The sequence below is a fragment of the Convolutriloba macropyga genome, chromosome 3 (genome assembly GCF_964194025.1).
Source record: "Convolutriloba macropyga chromosome 3, txConMacr16.3, whole genome shotgun sequence".
NCBI lineage: Eukaryota > Metazoa > Xenacoelomorpha > Acoela > Convolutidae > Convolutriloba > Convolutriloba macropyga.
This window is the reverse complement of record NC_134470.1, coordinates 16,426,508-16,444,732: the sequence shown is the minus strand read 5'-3', so window position 1 is coordinate 16,444,732 and position 18,225 is coordinate 16,426,508. Positions and strand designations below refer to the sequence as shown.

General features: G+C 35.7%; 2 protein-coding genes across 2 annotated transcripts in view; both read right to left on the bottom strand.

The window, feature by feature from the left end:
• Positions 1-237: 237 nt before the first annotated feature.
• LOC142335999 (3-oxoacyl-[acyl-carrier-protein] reductase FabG-like) lies at positions 238-4,570 on the bottom strand. The gene is made up of 2 exons (XM_075384439.1): positions 4,350-4,570; positions 238-981 (listed from the first exon to the last, which is right to left on the bottom strand). The coding sequence occupies exons 1-2, from the start codon at positions 4,555-4,557 to the stop codon at positions 395-397; spliced, it is 795 nt and encodes a 264-aa protein (XP_075240554.1). The 5' UTR covers positions 4,558-4,570; the 3' UTR covers positions 238-394.
• Positions 4,571-7,466: 2,896 nt separating this feature from the next.
• LOC142336000 (ribose-5-phosphate isomerase-like) overlaps positions 7,467-18,225 on the bottom strand; it is a 41,464-nt gene continuing 30,705 nt past the window's right edge. Inside the window, exon 4 of the mRNA XM_075384440.1 lies at positions 7,467-8,023. Within this exon, the coding sequence (XP_075240555.1) occupies positions 7,635-8,023 (389 nt within the window). The 3' untranslated portion in view covers positions 7,467-7,634. The remainder of the gene's footprint in view (positions 8,024-18,225) is intronic.

Below are 18,225 nucleotides of genomic sequence, written 5' to 3'. Positions count from 1 at the left end.
TCGCATTCTCAGCGAACCGCTTAAACTATATCGGAGAAATCAAAACGAAACGACATGCAATTTTGCGACAGAACAAGAGAAAGAAAATAGCACACTGAGTAAGAGGCAAAGGAGGACAACAAGAACAATTGTTGCACAAACGAATGAACTTTTGCGATAAACAACCAGTAGAAGGCAATTTTCAGAACACATCAAAAATGTCAACAGGACCCAAATAATTGACATCAACCTGATCGCTCAAGAAAAAATTGATATCTTGAGTTCTACGTCGATCTGAAATTAATCTATTTGATTTTGTCTAATTATAGCTGTTTTTTGATGATGCACTTTTCGGTAAAGATAGTATATGATTACAGATGATATAGTGCAAAATTTTAAAATTGAATGAAGTTATTTATCGTGGGCATATTAAATTTCGTCCGCCATCAACTAGCATCAAATTTCCGGTCATAAAACTGGATTGATCACTTGCCAAAAACGCAATGGCGTTTGCAGCTTCTTCAACAACGCCAACTCTTCCCAAAGGATGTATGTTCTTTGACCGCTCCATGAAAGCAGCATACTGCTCATCGTTCATTCCGTCACGTTTATGAATGTTGGTAATTATGAAACCCGGGTTAACAGCGTTTACTCGTACACCATCTGGAGCTAGTTCCAGAGCCAAGCATTTAGTATACATGTCAACGGCAGCCTTAGTCATGCAGTAGTATCCGACGTTGGGAAAAGATCTAATTCCATTCACAGAGGACACATTAATGACCCTCCCTTTAGTTTTCTTCAGATGAGGAATGCATAATTGGGTCAATAGGACAACTGATCTCACATTGACATTCATTAAATCATCGTAATTACATATAGATGACGATTCGAAAAGTCCCGTTTTGATAATTCCGGCATTATTGATCAAAATGTCAATTTGACCAAAAGAATCCAATGTTTTATCGACCACAGACTTGCAGACCACTTCATCCGTAATGTCACCTTAAATTTTCCATTAAAACAACATCTTTAAAGAGAACCAACTTACGTCGGACGAATTTCTCTCGAAAGATTGACAAGGGCGATTATATTGTAGCCTTCGTCATCCGGTGGAGGGGGTAGTACCGGGGCAATGAGTTTACTAAGGGGCTTCAAATATAAGCGATGCATTAAGAGCTTCTATAGCCAACTAATAAGACACAGAACGAAAAAATGAGTTTTAGTAAAGTCACCACTTGAGCACAGCTGCTCAAAAATTTTAAATGAGAGAGCAATTCAACTCACGCAAAACTCAAGAAGTCGAGCGTGATAAAAAACGACTGTTTAAGAGCAAGAAGTCTGATTGACGCTAAAATCGAGTACTTAAAGTTTTTATCTCGGAATCTGTCAGAATAAATCTATTCTATGATTTACAGCAATATAAAATATTAATTCTCGTGTTTTTCTGGTACAATGTTACTAAATATTCAGGGCCAAGGTTGGTCGAACTGCTCTCAAACGACTAGCAGGGGAACAATTGTTCGTTACAGTAGACGAGTAGTCATTAAGCCGCTGAAAATAGTGGTATTGGCGCTAATTAAAGACCACTACTAAAAAGCGCTAGCCAAATGAGCAGATCACTTATGTCACTCACATTCACAAGTTGATCGTGAAAAGGTTTTGAGGAAAAAAAATCACCTTATTTGGTAGAGTTCATTATCACGCAGTGCAAGTCAATTCCTTAACTTGGCGTCAACTGTCTGATTATCCCTTTTCAAATATCTTGAGCACGGTTGGCAAGAGTACGGTTGGAACTTGCTACGCGAATAGTAGATACGCGAACGAGCTTCCTAATGTAGCAGCTATACATATCTGCTATTCACTAATAATGTCTGCGGGACTTTGACTCTCATTTGCCATTTTTGAATGGTCAACAATCTAACAACTTGATTGTAGTTAGTAGAAGGATAATTAATAGTAGTGTGACTGTCCTTTCACAAATTGCACACGAACTGCCTTTCTATAGCCCTGAAGTCTGATTCCTTACCTTAAATTACAGTTGACTTCAAACATTTTGTTTTGTTTGCAGTTAAAACTTCTGAGAAAGACATCACACATGGAGCAAGAAAACAATTTACAAAAAACGGCGGGAAATTGCGGGAAAATAGCCGCCGTTGACCAGCACATTGGTATTGAAGCAAAAAATATAGATAGAAATTGTGTCAAGTCTTCTTGTTTGGTGTGTAAATTCTGCATATTCGGTTCGATTCCAAAATTACACTTAATTCAGCTTCTAAATTGAAGACTATTAAGCATAATACTAACGCTACCTAGCGATCGCTTTAATGAACTATGATAACCTAATGCACTTATGACTTAAAGACCGGGCTTTATCGGTTTATCCTTTTTTTTGAATTTGCACTTTTGACATTGCCCGTATTCACAACATTACGTAAATCAATACGTGAAAGAATTTAAAATTCATTCAGCTTAAACCGTGAGTGAAATAAGTCAGAAGTCGAGCGTGAAAATCGTGACCGTTGTAAATAATATCCGTTGAGAGGCTGACGGCGGCTAATAATAAATTCAGCAAAGTAACTTACTAGAAACATAGCTGAATGAAAGCACAAAGGATTTCAATGGTATATAGATAAGAAAAAATGATTACTATGATTCTCTACCCAATAATTACAATGACATGACTACCAAAAATTTTCTGGCACTCGAATTGTTCAAACTTAGAAAGAAATTTGATGAACCAATAAAAACGCAATTGTGTCGCCAATAAGAGCTTTGCTGTTGTTGTTGTTGTAGCGGTCGCGCAGATCTGGGGTGAGAAAACTAATGAGAAAACGCTTGGGGTGAGAAAACGCTTGGGGTCAGAAAACTAAAAACAAATATAAAACTTGACACAAATTTCAAAAGAAATTCTTTCTTTTTTATCCCGGAAAAAGTTGCTGGTGTCTGAAGACAAGTTCAGAAAATGTTTTTAATAAATCTTTGATGGTATCATTGTTCAAAATTTGATTTTACTGTTTCCGAGGACAAAAAAGTGAAAACTTCTTTTTTGAAACTTTATAATTCCTTTTTGTATTTCTAATGAGTTTTCCCACCCCAAATATTAATCATGTTTTAATCTACGTACCTATAGAAACCTGTATTGCTTCCTCCATTCAGTTATGTTTCTAGTATTTAGTAACTTAAAGTCTAAGATCTAAACTTTGTCTGTTCTCTACCCAACAATACAATGACATGATTACACAAAATTTTCTGGCTCTCGAATTGTTCAAATTTGATGAACCAATAAAAACGAAATCGTATCGCCAATAAGAGCTTTGCTGCTGATGTTGTAGTAGCGGTCGCGCAGAGCTGCAATTCCCGGGTAATTTGGCGGGATATGTAAACCAATTTGCCGTTTTTAACTGGTTCCTTGGTTGTATTTGTATAATGATACAAATAGATATATTAGCAGTGTGACAGCCTATCCACAACTGGCTTGTGGTGCGGTTACCTTTCTGCATCTACGCCATGGTGGGTGACATGCGGTCCCCGAGTTAGGCCTTTGCGCCTTCGTTTCGCCACCCTGACAAAAACAAATCACACGGTACCATCACCGATGTGCAGTAGTTAGTTTGTTGTGCACCCTGAATACCGTCAATGAGTGTGGTATGTTAACATAAAAATAGTTGTCATAGCTAACATAGTTGCCTCTCCAGAACTATTTAAGAGGTTCCTCTAGTTTTTTTTTCTCAGAGATATAACGATTGCAAAAATTTGAAAATAACAAGCAACCTGAAGGGCGTGGAGAAATTAAAAAAAAAAAAGGAAAAAGCATTTGATCATCAAACAACTTCAAGATGTTCATGAAAAGTATTGCACTGAACTTCAACTTAAAAAATCAGCAAAGCAATATATATATATATATATATATATATATATATATATATATTATATATATATATATATATCGCATGTATTTTGTCTAGCATTGAGCAGTTCATTAACAGCCAAGTGCACATTTACTTGTGGTGGTTTTCACTTTAGGGGCATTTTGCTTTGGGCTTTTCCCTGTTTTGAATTGGGAGGGTGTTTTTTTCAAAATTGCAGTTCAACATTCTCTCTAACAACTTAGCGCACGCTCATAAGTTAATCGAAAAGCTGCACCCTTGAGGAGAAAAGAAAACAGATATCTCCCACAAAGTCGTGAAGAAATGCTCGAGAACCAATGTTTTCCCCTTTGGTTCGTAAAAGACGAGGAGATTGATAAAAGCAGCTACGCTACCGCTTCGCTGCCATCAACACCATTGCCCAAAGAACAAACAAGATCCGATCACATAGTGTGGATTTACCTCAAGAATACAACGTAGCAGTAAGGTGGAATATTGTTGTACCTGTGACAATAATAACATCTGGTTCCTTCATACCCCATTTCGACTTCGCCAAACACGCCTTTTGCGTTTCTTTCAAGGCGGCCAAGCTTCTTCCAGTCAGACACAATTTGGCCACGCCCAACTCTACCAATTTTTCAGCAGTTCCAGCACCGATACCTGAACTGGCTCCAGTAATAATCGCTACCTCATTGTTGGAAAATGTCGCCATGCATTTAGCTCTCAAAAAACAATATTACATAATACCGCATATCTTAGATCTTAGCCGGCTTACCCTAAGAGGTAGATGACGATAAACGCGGGAGGGGCAGTCTAAGATCGCCCTGTAACCCATGAAAATCTGCCTCCTCAAGTATTCTTCAGGAGCTTCGCTGAACGCACACTTAGAGCTTATTGAAGCTCTAAGAGAGCTGCTGGGCGAATTAACGACAAAGGGATATACCCGCTTATCCGGTTTCAACCTAAGATGGAAAGTCAACCTAAATCACTCAAACGATCGAAAGAATGTCTGAAAAATGTTCTGGCTAAAAGTCAATACGATACGGCTGATTAGGGGGACTGACGGGTTTGGGGATGAATTGAACTGCCCAGCGACGTAATGCCCTCCGGAGTTTAACTGTTCACCCCATTCTTGAGGACGAAAAGTCAAAGGGCCACACAAAGAGATCTATCAGACAAAAAGTCGGTAGTACAAAAAATCCCATTAACGACCAACGGGACTAACAAAAATTGCTGTAAACTTCAATTGAACCCAATTAAAAATTTGTTGTTTAATATAACAATAGAATTTTTTTTGAAAACTAAGAACAATTTCATTGAAGTAATGAGAATTTAGTTACCAATGGACGCAGGGAAAACAAATGTTTCCAATTTTTCAATAACACTGAGAAATATCTTTTCAACACATGCGGACTATTTATTTTGAAATCCGACGAATCTATACAATACATCTTTAGATAAAATCAATTCAGTTGATCAAACCAATCAGGAAAATTTGACCCAGTAATTTACAGAGGGTTTGCTTTTTTGCAATTATAAAATATTTTTTCACATACTTTTGGCCTGTTTCTTTTTTAATTAAGCTAACATAATGCTTATGACACACATCCCCATAAAATCAAACAAACTGACTAACGTTGACAAATTGCTCTCGAACAACAGGCGGGGCAAATTAATTAAGAGGTGTAGCCTATAATATTTTTATGGGTACAAAATTTCCGAAAAGGGAAACGTTCGAAACAGCGCTCTGTTGTATGCAAGATTGAAGCACTAACCGCTCGGCTATCAGTAACCTGTACTGTGCAACCTTACAATCCTCAAAATCCCAAAAAATGCTTAACTTTGTTCGAGAGCAATATTAAAAAATTGCGGTGACAATTTCCCGGTTAACCGTTTATGGAAATCCTGAGTCAATTTTTCTGTACATAAACTCTGTCAGTTCCTATCCATGATTACAGTCAGAAAAAATAATTATAAATTTCAAAAAAAATTATAAAAAAAACTAAAAAATTATAAGTTTCTAAAAAGGATCTTCCAACATTTTCGGGGAAAACAATTTTCTTCTATGCCAAAAGTCAAAAATTATTAACTAAACGCTAACATTGGGACAATTCCGATTTACTTCAATGCATAGCGGCGCTTTCTGGATCCCCCAAGCTGTATATTTTTTAATTTTTTAGATTTGAATTTTCTTTTGATGCAAATTATTTTTAATGGAAATTTTATATCGTCCAACTTAACAAAGAAGAATGTCGCAACGTTCTGTCTCCCGTTATAGTTGCACTTTATATTGCTCTGAATCCTATTCAGTTCACTACAAAAGTCAGCATAACCAACGACAGTAAATAAAACATAAACCGACTAATGTTGGACGAATTGCTCTCGAACAACAGGCGGGTGGCAAAATAGTTGACCTGGCCGGGATTCGAAACGTGGAACTCCCGATCTCTCGCCAGAAGCACCGCCCACAAGGCTATAGGTCCCTGTTTGTTGCTATGCTACAATCGTTTTTATTTTAGCAACAAGCTAAACTTCAGAGTGAAAACAATGAGATCACTCAAAAACGAAGAGCGAAAGCGTGAAAAAGTCGTTTGAGAAGTCAAAGCAAGTCCTATAAGAAAAGCGCAAAAACGGTCAGGCAAAAATTTGAACAAAATTTCAACACGCTTACAATAATTGCTATGAACTCGGTGGTAGCGGGATTTTTGGCTGCACGTGGCCCTTAAGGCCTGAATGATGTGCAGGGGTGGGGATTGGAAGGGGGATGAAGTGAGAAGGGGCTGATGTGTGTATGTGTGTGTGTGGGGGGGGGGGGGGTGGGGGAGGGGGTGAGTGCCAACCTCTAAGAACCGCCCTTCACGCAATCAGTAGAAGTTTCCAAAGCAGTTTCTGTGAATCGCATACTTGGAGACTAGAGCTGAAAGGCTCTAAGAGCACTTAATGCCCGCTGGAGGCTACCTGTTTATCCCGTTTTTGAGGACGAAAAGTCAAATGGGTCAGACGCAAAATCGGTCAAGCCAAAAATTGCATAAAAAAGACCGGCACTAAGTTTGTAGCAATATAATAAATTTGAGAGCAATTAAAAACACGAGCAACCTCTGAGACCATAATCACGAAAAATTATTAACATATAAAAACTACAACTCACTAATTAAAATATAGCTAGCTAATCATCAAGTCAAACTTCCTTTTTATTCACTCGGAAATCTGACAATGCTTTATTCCTTATTTAAAAAATATCTAGCTTCAAAAGGAGAAAGAAAACGAAAATCTACTTTTGGTTCAAAAAGTAACAATATGTAAATCAAACAATTTTCATCAGTACAAATACACAATTCAAAATTTAATATCGTGAACAAGTGAGCGAGGTTATTCTAGTTTCAGTCAATGTCCAAATACAACAATGATTAAAATTTTTGGACTCAGTAGATCCATTAAATGCCATATTATTTTCCAAGATTTCTTCCGTTTCCCTAAACTCACCGCACCCCACCGACCACCAAATCAACTAAGCATCCCCCTCCCCCGTACTGTGGTTGCTTTTAGAGCTCAATAAGTGTTGGGAGCATTCAATAAAACTTTGTATACCATTATAACTATTTGAAAATACAGCTGCTTTTCAGCTCCCATACTATTGTCCGAGAAAATGCTGCTTAAATCTGATTTCGTAGTTACAGCAGTTGTAGAGTATGAAACTTTATAAAATTGGCTTATAAATTGGCTTATTTATCAGAGGTCAGTAGGATCTAATCAAGTCAAGCAATAAAGATAGAGTTGTCTGACTTTTCTTCAGGCGTGAATAACTTCACAACTACCGTCGTCGTCTGCGCTGACAACAGCAGAGGCCATATTGACAAACAGACCAGTTTCAATTAAACCTGGAATCGAGTGCAGGAATGTGTCAATATCCTTCCAGTCACCACATGACCTCTCGCTAAATTCTGTCGATCCGGTCCTTCCGTTTGTTAAATCTGATGACGCATTGCTATTGCTCTTACATAATAGCGGAAATTTCCAATCAAGGATGAAGTTTCCGTTGTCTGTGACGATAGGTCCCATTTTAGCACTTGCCATTCGCAGCACACATTCGCCCCCTAATGATGACGTAATTTTCCTAGATACTAAGGAATGCGCCATTGGAAGCACTTCTAAAGGCACTCCTTTGTTCCAAGTTTCACCTAAAAAAATGAAATTTGTACAAGACATAATATTCATAAACTTATTTAAAATTTCGGTCTCTAAATATACGAAAAAGATCCTAAATTTCTTTCACTAAAAAGACAAGCTTTGAAATTAAATTAAGACACGATTCCGCACACTAACAAAACATACCCGGCAGATTGCCGGAAAAAAGCCGCCGTTGATTCCAATAAGCATCATTGGGATTGAAAGAATAGAAGATATTGAAAAAAAAAGATGTTTGTACAAAAACATTTTTAAGTCCGATTTATTTTGATGGCATTTCGTAGTTGAACATACTTCTGTTTCTTAGAGAGAGGCTACTATCAATACCAATAAGCATTAGAGATGGTAACTAAGATTTATAGGAACGACGTTCAAATAGCGGGCATCTTAATTTGGGCTTTATGGGTTCATCCCGTTTCTATTTCTGACTTGATTTTTTAATACTGACTCTCTTCATTTTGAATTGCTTTGCTGAGCAGCTGCTCTTTAAAAGGACTTTGAGCAGAATGACAGAAGAGTGAAACTAGCCTAGAGAAGTCAAAAAGATTTCACGCAAAATGTCGCTAAACAGACAATTAGACCTAAAACGGACTATGAATGGATTGGGAAAATTATTTAGAAAAAAATCCGATCCTAAAAATCGAAAAAACAGTAAACATCAAAGTGAAATTGCCGCATGTGAACAAAAAGCCACTAGCGAGAAAGCGAATTTTTGTTCAAACAGCGTTTTCTCACTACTTTAAATTTAGAGCGAAAAAAATTCACGCCGCAAAACCACTCGCTTTTTCGCTCCACTTCCTGTTTCGGCGTGACCAAAATCACTACTCCAATTTGACATCAAAAATCATGAAAATGTGTGAGCAGATCTTTAAAAAAAGACAGCGCCCCAATACAATTCAAATTCTTTGAATTGTAAAAAAAATAGGAGCGCTATAATAGCCGGCTGAGAAGATGAGGGCGGCTATTAAACAATTAATTGCAGTTCGAAACAATTCACTTGAACTTCTACCCCAATGACCTCCTGAACCTACACGCTCCTGTTCCAAATTCCTCTCTATATTTATTTGCAAATCTACACTTATTGAACATACTGAAAACTGTAAAGCTCAGAAAATTACTTAACGGCTCAGTTCGGTTAGAGATATGTATTTTGTCCAATCTCTTATTTTTCATCACAATTTGTGTTGAGCTAATTTTTGTTCAGTCAATTCAGGCTGATCAATATATTTACCATTTGAAAAAAGAAGTGGTCAAAAGTGTCATTAGAAATCATTAACAGCGTGTCAAACGCACAATTTTTTTCGAACATTGGTCTTATTGCCGCTCTTTCAGAACACTGAGATATTTTAAATCATTTTTATCTATTTTGCTAGTTTAAGTAGAGAGGAGAGAGAGAGAGAGAGAGAGAGCAGACAGAGAGAGAACACTTATTATGGCATTATTGATAATTGTTAAAGAAATCTAAAGGTTGGTTGATAAATAGCTTGAAACGATTCTATTAAAAAAATATTAGCCAGTATTTCCTTAATTGTTTTTAGCATAAAAATGGATCATGCAAATAGCATTTTGAGCTAAATATGTGTCGTGTTCAAGATAAGCGAGGGGTCTTTTAGCTTCTAGTAATACATATTTCAGAAAATTTTTAGGATAAGACGCCATCTCTATCGATTTTTGCAAATTTACTGAGTCACTTTTCTTGTCGAAAAATGAAACTTATTTGCGCTACCTTCTTTTTTAAAGTAATTCCTTTTCCGAAAAATTCCTGATTGCAAGATCAGTTATGTCTAAAAAATGCCTCGTCGATTCTCTGAATTTTTGAAAACGGTATACTTTTTTCTACTTCTATACATTTTTGAAATTCATTTGCTGCGCCAAAGGTCGCAACAAATAATTTACCTTCATCCAGAGGAAATATTGCAACTTGACTAAAATGCTCTTTGGCCAAAACCAAAAATCACCAAGATTTTGCGCACTTAAATATGGTTTGAAGATATTAGCATTGAAACTGTAACTACTACTATTTTCCTAAACAGAATTCAATAGCAGTATACTTTTTTTATCGATCCCTGGAAAAAAATTATATTTGGTAATTAATCACTGTCATTTACAATGCTCTTATTAATTTGCTCTTGTTCTTAACTCTCATTTCAGAGAGGACAAGCTGAAAAAATTAATAAAACAAACTTATGAGGCAGGTTGATCTTAAATAAATATATTTCCGCAATCAAGTCACGTGTCTTCCAACTGTGATGCATGAGAAGTAGATAAACATTATTAAAAAATATAGACGGCAGATTGCCGGAATAGCTGCGAAATAATAGACTTGCGTGCTGTATAATAGAGATAGAAACAGATACAGATATAAGTTGAAAAAGTTATCGTTGAAAAAGTTATTTTATTTTATTCAAATAAAAGTTAAGTTTTAAAGTGCAAAAGTCATTTCATTGAGTGAGGTAAGTCACGTATGATCAAGATCTAATCACGCAAATGAGCTAAAAACGTTGATTAAAGAGAGTGAGAATTGATGTCACGCGCGCAAATGCCGTTAGTGAGAGGAAGAAGTCATTCAGGAAAATTGACTTTTTCAGCTTTGCTGTGTGAACAAATGTAAAACAACGAAGAGCGTCAGACAACGACATAAAAAAACATAGCATGACATTTCCTTTGAAATAAAATCTAAAGAATTGAAAGAAAAACTGCATATTGAAGAAGTACTGCATCTGACCAGCGAATCAATTAACGCTGGCAGCCAAAAAGACAAACAGTCCCAAAATTGGAGATACTAAAACAACCAAACAACTAAACAAAAATATAATCAATGCTATAACTCTTGAAGCTTTTACCTTGAACGTCAAATTTCATCTACAATAAATGCCTATTAATCCACGCAAAGCCTTAAAAGGGGTTAATTGGCCACTAAATACAGAAAAAATATGTTGGAAACACATAAATGTTAAAAAACAAAATTGCAAAATATTTTCAAAGGTTCTTAATTTTGTAAAATTAATACGTTCGAAACCATTTTTGTCGTTTGCTTCTCGAATCTGTCAAGTAGCCCATCCGAAAAATTTTTAAAAAATTAATTGGCCATTGAAGATCAATAAACTCAAAAAATGACAAAAATTTGAAAAATTCACGAATTTTACGAAAGTATTGCTAAAATTCGTAATAATTATATCTTCAGAACCTTTCAGTGTCTTTAGAAAAAATCCAGTAAACCAAGTTCAAGGGAAGGAAAAGTTTTATTGGCCCATAGAGATTGATAAAGTCAGAATATGTCAAAAAGTTTGCATTGCAAGAAAATGAGTGAAAAACTGTCAAAAAAGTTTTAAAAAAATGATAAAAATTAGTATAAAATTGCGTGTTTATGATTGTATTACCAAAACATAGAGTTTGAAAAATGGCCATTTGAAAAATTATGTCTTGCAAAAGACCTTTATCCGCTTTATATAAACCTCAATTTCAGAATGGTCCGAAAAGAACCTCGAAAAATGACAAAAAACGCGAAAAAAATTCAAAATTTTGGACTAAAAATGACCTTTTAACGTTGAACTACGGCCTTATCATAAATTTACCACTCTAAGCACTCGAAGGACCACTAAACGTGGCAACGGGCCTCTAATGAAACTTGATGCCCGCTGAGCTTTACCTGTTTATCTGGTTTTAAAAGCAATGCATGGAAATAAGTGTGAAAACATCTTACAAAAAAAACAGAGCACCAATACAATTCAACTCTTCGATTGTAAATAAAGAGCACCGCAATATAGCTCCACTCAGCTTACCGCTTCGCAGCTATATAAAAAGATCGAAAAATATATTTAGGACTCGAAAAATAGCAAAGAGAACAGATGCATTTTATCTGTTCAAACAATTCCTGTATCAAACATTTATGTATCCAGAGTTAGTCCTGCTAAATCTAACATTAGGGTGTAATGAAGAAGAAGCGAGAGTGGTGTGTGAAGCGAGCTCAGCAACTTGTTGCCAAAATTGACAACTAAAAAAAGTTGCAACTTGGTCCATTTTTATTAGATTCGATTTATATGTTGAATTGAGCCTCTACAATGGAGGACAAAAATACTAATGCCAGTTAGAAGTAAATTTGTTCAGTAAACTCTAAATTCCATTGAGTTGAACACCGAGTGATGTACGTAGCAGAAAACAAAAAAGAAAATGGTAGCATGTAAAGAGAAAAAAGCAGGACAAGACTGGAAATACACTCGAAAGAATTTGATGGAAAACCTGAAAATAAGGGACTTGACCATCAGACTCACTGACAATTCACAGCCAAATAGCCAAAAAATATTTACAAATTTAGTGTAAAAAAATTGGTAATTAAATTGTTGATAATTTTGGTCTTGATGTATTGAAACCCAATCCTCCTAATCAAAACCGGTAACAATCATAAATGAAGTCGGATCGCTTGACTCATGTCTTCAAAAGCAATATTAGGTTGCCAAAATGCACCAAAGAGATGCCAAATCAATACATCCTTGCCACTAGAGCACAATAAACACAAAAGTGATGAAAAAAGTTCCAAAAAGATTTGCACAAATCTGCAAAATTCACTAAAAAGTAATTTTCAGCTTACTACAGTATGTCATTTTCTTCAAGCGATTATTGGCAAAATGATGGACAAATTACTAAAAATTATTAATACAAGATTGCCGCCGAGGAATAAAGGAAAAGGGAAAAAACGACAAAAATCCAAATTCCGGGACTTACTCTCTTGAATCAAATCTCAAGGTGCAAGACGCTTCAACAATTGTTTACCAAAACCCCTTAAGAACTGTTTCTGCAAATTCCGTGATCCCACACAGCTTACGGCACAAAAGAACAGCAACAACAGAGGGCAAAATGAACAAAATTGTTTCAGAGAAACAAGAAAAACATAACCGACTAACGTCGGGCGAATTGCTCTCAAACGACCGGCGAGTGGTTGGCTTTGTCAGTAGCAAGCCACGGTTTAGTGAGGCTAGCTTCAGATTTCTTGAAGGGGCGTGAGGTGAGGGCAATAGATGGTGACATCACGCCACATAACAGCAGCTGCAATGCGACATCAACAAAAGAGAGAGAGAGAGAGAGAGAGAGAGAGAGAGAGAGAGAGAGAAGAAAAAGAGAGATATAGTGTGCAAGAGACAAAACGTGATGGAGAAAGAGAAGGAAAGGAACCCCAATCAACAGAGAGAGAGAGAGAGAGAGAGAGAGCTGAGAATATTTTCCATGGTGAGATTCGACTCTGCAACTTCTAGTTTTCTAGCCTTGTTAGTAATTAAATCATATAAAAAACTGAAACTGCAAAATTCAAAATAGAAGTCTTCACATTTCGCAGTGAGAAAAACGTTCAAAACCATTTTTTGTCTCAGGGTTCTGTCATCTAACCCGTCTGAAAGCCCTTAAAAAAATTCGTAAAATTTCACTAAATCTTGCTAAAATTCGTGATATTAATATCTTCAAAACCATTTCGTTGTCTCAATAGACTATCCAGTTTCCCTACTCCACGCCTTAAATAATTGCACTGGCACAAAGATCCATAAACTTGGAACATAATAAATTTTAAAATGTGCATAAAATTTAAATTTTATCAAAAAATTGTAAAAACTTGAGTCATTTAAATACTGACAACCACTCCATTAACTCTAGAAACTATGCGGCAGCCTATTGTCAAACCTCTGAGTAGGTCCTCTGAGTGGAAATATTCGAAAAAAAATTGCCAATATTTTTTTAAAAATGTTAAATTCGTAATATTAAAATCTTGAGAACCATTCCATTGCATCTAAAAACTTTTATGCGAGAACTTATTAACAAAATCTAGAGGAGGTTGCTTGGCTCTTGAGGCTGGAGAAACCTAAAAATGACAAACAATTTCAAAAAAACTTGGAATTGCAAATATCTTTTTAAAAAAATGCTCCAATTCGTGATATTAAAAACCTGAAAAAGATTTCATTACATCTAGAACTACGCAGTAACCTATTATCTAATTCTAGAGGAGGTATGTTGGCTCTTGAGGCCGGAGAAATCTTAAAATTGCAAGTTTTATCAAAAAAATTGCTAAAATTTGTTATATTAAAAAGTTGAATATTAAACCCAAAATTCCCAATATTAAACCTTAGAGGAGGTTCCTTGACACCTCGGATTGAAAAATACAAAAAACAAAAAATTTTAAAAACTAGAAAAAATTTAAAAATTAGTATAAATTTGCGTTTTTAATCAAATTTCCATAATACATACCTCTCAAAATGGTCAATAAGAGTACTTATTCTTGCAAAAGACCTTGATTAACTTTAATTTTGGACTGGTTCAACGAAACATTCAAAAAATGACGAAAAAAACACGAAAAATTGCAACACTTTGGGCTCGCAAACTCCGAAAGACCACCTTTTAACCATAAACTACGACCTTCCCGCTAGCTTCATCACAATAAGCTTTTGAAGAGCTACTATAAGCGTCTAAGGGCCTCTGATCAAACTTAAGGCCCGCTGGGCGCTACCTGTTGATCCCAAGGACGAAAAGTCAAATGGGTCAGACGCAAAATTGGTCAAGCGAAAAATCGCATTAAAAAACCAACAGGACTAAAAAAAACTGCTATAAACATTGTTTGAGAGCAATTAAAAACTATTCATTTAATTATTTAGGGACCAATCAAGCCACCCATTTTCTCCCCGTATCATTACGCATAGATAATTACAATATAAGTCATTAAATAAACAAACCAACTAACATCGCAAACATAACCGACTAAAATCGGGCGAATTGCTCAAACGACCGGCAGGCGGATACCTTCGGCAGTAGCTAGCCATGTGGGTGTGGGATGGGGTCAACCTCTAAGAACCGCCTTTTACACAATAAGTATAAGTCTCAAAAACAGTTTCTGAGAATCGCTTACTTGGACACTAGTGGGCTCAAAGGCTCTAAGAGCACTTAATGCCCGCTACCTGTTTATATTGTTTTTGAGGACGAAAGGTCAAATGGGTCAGACAAAAAACCGGTTAAGCGGAAAAATTGCAATAAAAAAGACTAATATAACTGCTACAAACTTCGTTTGAGAGCAATTAAAAATTGCTCTCGAATGACAGGCGATGCAATATATAATTCAGGCGCTGTATCCTTGATTAATTTTTATTATGGGTGCAAAAACATCAAACGACGGTAGGATTCCATACCCGACCTCATGAGTCCCATTTCATCACCTCGACGGAGGTATTAACCACTAGGCCATCATATCCTTGTCTCTAACAATTGGTTTTGTTTGAACAACAAACTTTATTTCGGAGTGAGAGCAATTGGAATCACTTAAAAATGAAGAAAGGCGTGAAAAATTACATGAGAAGTCAAATAGTTTTCTAGAAAAAGCGAAAACGGTCAGGCAAAAAAATTGCATAACACCATAGCCGGTAAAATAACGGAAACGACTCGAAGCGTCGTGAATTGAAATCTTTAGCGTAACTTTACCAAAATTAAGATACCAAAAAAAGGAGACAAAAATCGTTAGTCTAAAAATGTAAAGTGTTGCGAAAAAAGCAGACATTTTTTTACTTCAATAAGGGGTATTGGAGTGAGGGTTAGGTGGGGGGGGGGGGTGTGGGAGTTGCAAGGTGGGAGAGGAGGGAGTGCGTGCAAGAGAAAACAGGAGTCAACAATCAAAAACGGAGGTGAAAGCTCCAATAGAAAGAGTCAGAATTCAAATAATGAGCTATAAAAACGTAACCGGAAACGACTCAAAGAGTCGTGCAATAATAACCCAACCTCAGAAATATGAAAAGAAATGAAAAACATAGCCGGTAGATTGCCGGAAAATAGCCACCGTTGACGCGCTCGATTCACAACGGGATTGAAACAGAAAAAGAACGAGACAAATTGACTGAATTTTTTTCTTTTTTTTTCAAAGTCAAAAGTGTTCAAATTTGGCGTGCAGTTTTAGTTAGACTCTAAAACTATACTTAATTCATCTTCTAAACTGAAAGCTAATAAGCTTAATACCGATATCAGCTAGCAAACACTTTAATGAACTTTGATAACCAAATTCTCAAGGACTTAAGGACCGGAGTTTATCGGTTTATCCCGTCTCTTTTGATTTTGCTCTATTGACTTTGACAGTAATCATTATATTGCCTAATTCATGGTATGAAAGACTTAATAATTCATTCAGTTGAAACAGTGAGTGAAGTAGGTCAGAAGTCAAACGTGAAAATCGTGACTTACGTAAAACGTGATCAAAAGGTAAAGCGAATTAAAAAAACATAGCGGGACAAGTCCTGAGATACAATCGAAAAAATTGAAAGAAAAACATAAAAGTCCTCTATCAGAACAGCAGATCTATTGAACAATGCCAGCCAAAACACAAACAAAATCATCTCAAATAGTTGAGAAACTTAAAACAATCAAACAAATTAAACAAAAATATACTCATTGAACTCTTGATGCTTTTAACCCGAAGGCAAAATTTGAACCATGTAAAAAAACTAATTCAAAAATATGTTCGAAACCAAATTTTGTCTCTGAAATCGAGCCAGGATTATACCTGCAACACATGAAATAAATTCATTGGCCCTTGAAGATCGATTAACTCAGAAATGAAAGAACTATAAAAAATGAAATCAATTGCAAATTCTAATGAAATGATGCTGAAAATCGTGATATTAATATCCTCAGAATCAATTCTCTGTCTCTAGAGGCTATCTAGCAACCATATTTCAAGCCTTAAAGAAATCATTGGCTCAAAGATCGATAGGCGAAAATTTTCAGATATTTCAAATTTGAAAAAATAGAAATTCGTTCTACTAAAATAATGAAAACCAATCCATTGACCCTAGCAACTATGTAAAAACACAATATCAAACCATGGAGGAAGTTACCTGGCTATTGAGGCAAGAAATGAATAAAAGACAAATGTTTTCAAAAAAATTTGCGAATTTAAAAATTTTAATAAACAATTTCTAAAATCGGAAATGTTAAATTGTCGAAAACAATTCTACTGACACTAGCAATTAAGCAGTGACTTTTAATCTGACCGTGGAATAAGTTTTCTTGCCCTTGAAGCTGGACAAATATCAAAAACTGACAAAAATTTTGGAAAAACAAAAAAAAATTGCAGATTTTATCGGAAAAATGTTAAAATTTGTGACGTTATAAAGTTGAAAACCATTCCATTTTTAAAAGAAACTATGCAGTGACCTATTATTAATCCCTAGAGGAGGTTACTTGACACCTAGGGATCAAAAAAATTCAATAAGTGAAAAAATTGCAATAACTAGATCATTTTGCGTGTTTGTTTGTAGATCATGTTTGTAGATCATGTTTGTAGATCATGTTTGTAGATCATGTTTGCGTGTTTGTAGCCAAAACATATAGCTAATAAAATGGTCATAACAACTAAATTTATGTCGATAAGCAGAGTTGAACAATGATCTGAACAATAATCAAAAGCAGGTAGATTCGTTTATTCTAGCTTAGATCTAGCTTATTTGTAATGAAAACAAACAAAATGACATTTTAGACAAAAGCTGAAAACTTAGTATTACGCTTCTCACAACGCAAAAAATAATGAATGTAAAATTATTTCAATCTCAAAAATGACTTGAGACTAATATGTTCTCATAGACGCCAAGCGATCTCTGATACTCACTGGAGGGAATTTTTTGATATTTCGTCTCAAAAAAACACAACCGACTAAACGTCGGAAGAATTGCTCTCGAACGACTAGCGGGAGCTCTAATGAATTGCAGCCTATTTCACTTAAAATGGGCTCATCTTAAAAACACACAGAGCGCCCCAATACAATTTGAATTCTTTGAATAGTAAAAAAGGAGAGCGCCTAAAAAATAGCCGTTTGAGAGGCTGACGGCGGCTATTAAACAGAATACACAGTGCAAAATATCAATTTTTGGTGAGAAACGTGGGTAGGTAGGTTGTGTGTTTGTGGGGTGGGGGGCTAGTTGGGGGAGGGTTAAGTTAGGTAGGTTGGAGGGACATGGGATCAAGAATTCTCGAAATGACCATTTCACCTTGAAACATACCCGGCATATTGACGGAAAACAGCCGCCGTTGGTTCACATAAACAGTATTTGGATTGAAAGAAGAGAAAAAACTTTAAAATGATTTTTTTTACCAACAATTTTAAAGTGAAAACGATTTTAGAATTGGGAAAACGATTTCTAAAAAAAATCATCAAAAACAATTTTAAAAAAATCGATTTCAA

What these genes read in the sequence shown, in the direction of transcription:
- LOC142335999 (XM_075384439.1), bottom strand. Translation starts at nt 4,557, where the DNA reads ATGGCGACATTTTCCAACAATGAGGTAGCGATTATTACTGGAGCCAGT. An exon ending in AGATGTTATTATTGTCACAG is followed by an intron (nt 982 to 4,349) that starts GTACAACAATAT and finishes GGAAAATTTAAG; the next exon opens with GTGACATTACGGATGAAGTG.